This window comes from Piliocolobus tephrosceles, chromosome 1 (assembly GCF_002776525.5).
Source record: "Piliocolobus tephrosceles isolate RC106 chromosome 1, ASM277652v3, whole genome shotgun sequence".
NCBI lineage: Eukaryota > Metazoa > Chordata > Mammalia > Primates > Cercopithecidae > Piliocolobus > Piliocolobus tephrosceles.
The window spans coordinates 152449528-152455674 of NC_045434.1; the positions used below are offsets into that span (position 1 = coordinate 152449528).

At 33.4% G+C, this 6147-nt stretch overlaps 1 protein-coding gene across 5 annotated transcripts in view; it reads right to left on the reverse strand.

Moving 5' to 3' along the window:
* The window catches only part of LRRC7 (leucine rich repeat containing 7), a 544610-nt gene that overhangs the window by 391972 nt on the left and 146491 nt on the right, over positions 1–6147 (reverse strand). The window contains exon 3 of one of the 5 annotated variants that reach the window (XM_031935212.1): positions 1929–2005. The exons of the other annotated variants lie outside the window; for them this stretch is intronic. Within the exon in view, the coding sequence (XP_031791072.1) occupies position 1929 (1 nt within the window). The 5' untranslated portion in view covers positions 1930–2005. The remainder of the gene's footprint in view (positions 1–1928; positions 2006–6147) is intronic. 5 annotated transcript variants of the gene reach the window in all.

The window sequence follows — 6147 nt, forward strand, 5'->3', positions numbered from 1 at the left end:
CCTTCCTTCCTTCCTTCCTTCCTTCCTTCCTTCCTTCCTCCCTCCCTTCCTTTTTTCTTTCTTTCATTCTTTTCCTTCTCTTTCTTTTCTCTTCTTCTTTCTTCATTTCTCTTTCTCCTTTATTTCCTCTTTTTTTTCTACTTTCTCTTTGTTTCTCTCTTTCTTTCTCTCCCTCCTTCTCTCCCTGTTTCTTTTCTTTTCTTCTTTCTTTCCTCCTCCCTCCCTCCCTCCCTCCCTCCCTCCCTCCCTGCCTTCCTTCCTCCCTTCCTCCCTTCCTTCCTTCCTTCCTTCCTTCCTTCCTTCCTTCCTTCCTTCCTTCCTTCCCTCTTACTCTTTCTTTCTCTCCTTCCTTCCCTCCCTCCTCTCTTTCTTTCTTCTTTCTCTCTCTTTTTCTTTCTTTCAATTCTCCAATATCTTTTAAATTATGGCCTTCTAGAGTTCCTTCTGAGCTAAAACTGATATTGACTACTACCAAGGTATCTATAAACACAGTTTTACAATTTTCCCTCCTTCAATATGAAGTTGGTCCAACTGAACTTTGAATTTTGAAGGTGCTTTCCTTTCCACCCCCTCATAGGATAAGCATGTGCCACTTTATGGCAATCTAAGATGAAGAGTCTAATTTTATAAATCAAATACACTAAGGACTAATAATTTTCATTATAAAAATGTTTTTCATTTCTGTTGAGTTATTGCTTAGTATTCTTCTTATCAAAATGTGTGGTTCCAATTGTATATATATAGATAGAGTTTATCTGTGAAGTATTTATCATTCATGACCTGTCATTCACAAAGCCGTCAAAGAAAATTGAAAAGGAAGAAACTTCTGTTGGTTTATATAATGTTTTTTTGAATCTGTACTGCTAAGTAATTGAAACACAATTTTACACATTTTCTGTGTTTATACAAATATCTACTACTATAAAATTTTAAATATAAAACATTTATGCACAGAAGTTTGATTATGGATACTGTCATCATTTCGTATACATTTTTCTTTGCATGTATATTTTAATTATCATTACTATCAAATAAGTCCTATTAAATTAAGAACTAGCTGTATTAAGTTCTATCTTGAAAAAAATATATGTATATATGTAGATATACATGTAAAATAAGTTTTTAATTGCAAACTTAGTTCCCTTCTCCATACCAGTGAAATATTTATGCAAATACTTTCGAAAATCCTTTTAGATTTAATATTTTCTGATTCTATTACAATCTTCAAGATACATTTGTGGATAAAGAATCAACTCTGACCACTTTAACATGGAGCAATGAGATTTTCAAAGATTCTTCTTGCTATTCAAATAATCTTATTTACTCTTCCCACATTCTTAAATTCATTTTTTATCCATTTATCTAAACATTTCATGCTTTTATCATCGAACCTCCAATTTCATTTCTTGAAAATGTCAGGAAATACTGATAAATGCAAAGCTCCTGCTTTGTGCCTGGATTTCACTTGAAATCACCTTGAATTTTTGAAATGTAACCTTCAAAAAGGAATATAATTTCACTTTATTTCTTAGAAGCATTATTATAAAATAATATTTATTAAAGGCTTATGAGAGGAACCAATGCATTTACATAGTAGATAAATATGTCACAAGACATAGGGAGATTCATTTACTCTTTTTATGAAGGAATAAGTATTGAATTAAGGGCTCTAAAAATAAGACCTGAGAGAGGATACAATATTTAAATTCATGTTTCTTATGAAAGGAATTTCATTATTACTGACAGAAAATGAGTTTCCTGAGATCCATGTTTCTTCCTAATTATTTTTGTGATGTGAAATATGTTAACATGAAAACTGCTAAGTATAAATTTAAAATTACAAGACTATTTGGTAATTATAGAGTAAAATTCCCATAACACTACTGAATTCTATATACTTAAGCATAGTAAAATAACATAGTATCTACTTGCTAGTTATTCCTGTCTCTGCAGACTTCTAGGTTGTGACCACTTTGACTTGCATTTTTTTTCATGTAGCGGGCTCCTTTAAAAAAAAAGAAAATTTAAAAAATTTCAATTAACTGCAATTATAAATTGACAAATGCATCTAAATGAACATAATAAGCAAGAATGGAATGTGAAGAGCTTAATTAGATGTGTCCCTAATTGTCAGGTTACATATCCTATAAGAATAATTCCACAAACACTACCACTAAACATTAGAGCTGTGGGTATATAAATCCACGGTGGAATAAAAGGATGATACTATTGTCCAACATTCTTCCTTAAAGCAACACTTCGATATTTATAAGCAAAATTGCTTTGTATAGTGCTTTTCCTTCTTGCCCATTTTATTTCTAATAACTAAATAATAAATGTCAAATGTATTTTTTCTTATCTTGAATTTATAAAAAATTAAAAAAATTATAATTTAGATTCATACAGGTTAGAGTTGCCTTCTCCTCTAATTATTCTGAATCAATAAAATTTTATATTCTTACTATTATACCTTAAACACTGATTTGGTGATTCACAGTGATCATTAAAACAAAACTAAATGCTTTGACATTGTTAGTTATTATATGTGCATATAGTCATAGTTTAATGTATTCAGTATATTATAACTAAAATAACTGAGCCCAAAATCCCCAAATGCATTTGTAATTAAGTGTATTTTAGAAAAGTGACTTGCATGAGACTGACGGAGATATACACATTAACTTGCTGTTGCAATTTGCACTCTATACATTTATTATCCCATGGTTGATATGGGAAATAAAAAAGAAAATGTACTTTAAATTTATTAATTTGAATACTCAATATAAAGCCTTTATATCTATGTCTATAAAACCCAAGACTCTCTCTATAATCATTAAATGTATAAGTCAGGACTACAGGGAATTTCCATTTATCAGTGGGACAGAGAAGTATCTAGTTCATATCCAGAGTCAGGCAGGGCCTGGTATGTCTTAAGAGTCATAAAGGGAGAATTCATTATCATTATTACTCAGTGCAATGGTTCTATGAAAAATTTTAAAAAGGAAATCAAAAGGCCAAAAACTTCAAGATCTACTTAAGCCAATTTTACACAGTATGACTTAGATACTAAAATCTTTTCTTGGATTTGGAACTTTAAAGGGTATTTTGGAAAATAAAAACTACAGTGACAATATATAAATAGCAGATAAAATGCTGAAGATTATGTTTAATTGATACAATTCTTTATTTGCAGAAAATGCATATTCTTAGAATCAATAAAGCTTAGCAAATGGTGTGTTTAGGCAGAAGTAATTTCCTGATAATAAATCCATTGTTAAAGTGAGATAGAAATTATGGTTTTAACGTGATAAAAATGCTCCTTCTGGTCTTGCCACTGTTCACAGAGTAAAAAAAAAAATCAGATTCTTAACCTTGGTATTCAAATTAAAAAGTGATTCTCTGCCCTTGACTTTACCCACAACAGTTTTTCAACACATACTTTATGGACCAGGAAGACTGAAACACCTGGTGGAATCTTCCCCACCGTGGCCCCCACTACATCTTTGTTCATGTTGCTCCTCCCACTAGGACTGCCCTTCTACTGATTTCTGCCTGTGGTTTCACCACTCCCATCAAAGTTCAGATAATGAGCTTCCTCTTCCAGGAAGCCTTTCCTGATTCCTTTCAGTTGTATGTAATCTTTCACCGTCCTCTAAATTGCCATTTCTCATTTCCTCTCATAACACTTTTCAATAGATTCTAATTATTTATGTTTCATCACATCAAATGAATAAACTGTAACTTTTTCATAAGCTGCTTTCCTCCATGATTGATCTTTGCATTTCAACAAATTTCAGGATGGTACATTGTAGAGTATAAGCACTTCCTACTTTTAAAAAAATTGATAAATATTGCTTATGTATTAAACTGGACAAATTTTTGTTGGTAAGAAATTTCCTCCTAGAGGGAGACTAGATATTGTTGGAAAAATTCCTTAGTATGTCCTCTTGGTGTAGAAGAAGAAACACAGGGGAGTTGAGTGTGTCTGGGAGTGGCAGAAGAAGAATCTCATTCTAGGAAGAGGGAAGGCCTGGAGAGCAAGGTGAATTGGTGTAAGGCTGTGGCCACTTCATATAACATACCTCTCTGCATATGATTCTTTTCGCAAATTGTACAAAATATTTGTTATGAAGGTGCTGGATGAGTTTAGCATTGGGATTAATAAGAGACAGAATAAGAAGAGAGAGAAGAAGAGAGTCCCAGGAATTAGCAAGATTACTGGGTAGATTTTCTAAGCAAAGCTCTTAGGTGTCTGATACACAATAAGCATTCAGCTATTGTGATTAACATTTTGTGAATGGAAATTCTTATTTGGGGCAAAAGGCTGTATTAATGTTAAACAATTCTCCCTATTCCCCAGAATTCAAACCCTTTGATGAGTTTCATACCAGATGCCATGCAGATGCCAACTCTGTGTAATTCAAGTAACTAAGGTTTAGCTGAAATGATCATAAATGTAGCTGGAAATTAAGGGAACAGCCATTCAACAGTATGATTAAATACCATTTGATATAGCATAGGCCTACAACTTAGAAAACAGGAATCAGATAATTTAATTTCTTTTTCTGTAAAATGGCAGTAATCATCAAACTTAACATCTCATAGTTGTTTTTTATTTTTATTTTTATTTTTTTAAGTAAAATAAGCACTTTTTGTTTGTTTCTGAGACAGGGTCTCACTTTGTCATCCAAGCTGGGGTGCAGTGGCACAATCACAGCTCACTGGTGGCCTGGACCTCCCAGGCTCAAGTGATCCTCCAACCTCAGCCTCCAGGGTAGATGAGGTTACAGGTGAAGGCCACCACACCTGTTTAAATTTTTTTGTGTGTGTGTGCGTGTGTGTGTATATATTTTTTTTTTTTTTTTTTTTTTTTTTTTTTTTTTTTTTTTTTTTTTGAGAGACCAAGTCTTACTGTGTTTCCCAGACTGATCTGGAACTCTTAGGCTCAAGTGAGCCCCCTGCTTTGGCCTCCCAAAGTGCTGGGATTACAGGCATGAACCACCATGCCTGGCCTAAAATAAATTCTTCTTAAGAGCAAAGACTCTCCTTAGAAGAAGGGTATTTGTTATTAGTATTTTTTATTATAATAGGTAAAATTATATGTGCCTAAAATATATTATTACAGTATCCATGAAGGTGATATCTTAAAAATAAACTATTATATTCTTGTCTGTAATCTTGTCATTTTGCTGAAAACAGAAAGTGTCCCTTCATGTTCAGGGAGATTCACCATTCAATACCTTGAAGGGAATATGTGTCTGAATTTAGAACAACAGATCTTTGTATTACATAGGTAGCAGTTATTATTTTAAGTATGCATAGACTTGCTTTTTTCTCTTGCAGATAGCTGAAATTGGGCCTGTCCATGGCTAGTGCAATATGAACATCATCACTCCACTTCTTCATACAAAAGAAATAAAGCCAGCAAGGCACACATACTTTTAAATGCAGTATTTTATTATTCTTTTATAAGAGACCAAATGCACTTAGTCACTAGTCATACTACATTTTTAATGCTGAAAGAAAAAATAAAAAGAACTTTTGGTTATAATAGAGACCAGAATACCAGCCTTAATGGTTCTTTTGTTTGTTTGTTTGTTTGGTGAGATGGAGTCTTGCTCTGTCGCCCAGGCTGGAGTGCAGTGGTGCAATCTTGGCTCACTACAACCTCTGCCTCCCAAGCAATTCTCCCTGCCTCAGCCTCCTGAATAGCTTGGATTACAGGCAACCACCACCAAGCCTGACTGATTTTTATATTTTTAGTAGAGATGGGGTCTCGCCATGTTGGCCAGGCTGGTCTCAAACTCCTGACCTCCGGTGATCTGCCCGACTCAGCCTCCCAAAGTGCTGGGATTACAGGCGTGAGCCACTACAACTGGTCTGTTCTTTTATTTCTAAATAAAATTCTTAAAAAATTAAATTTTAAAGTGTGTGCGTGTGTGTGTGTGTGTGTTCTTTTTTTCAGTGCTACCACTATCCTCATTGGTTGGGAATACACTTGGCTAAGTGACTGAGGCTCCAGGTTAAAGTCTATTTTGAATGACTTTATAAGATAACTTATATATGAAAGTATTGTTTGAAAGCCTTTTGAAAGGCTCCTTGCTTTGGGCCATAACCCTTTTTTTTTTTTTTTTTTTTTTTTTTTTT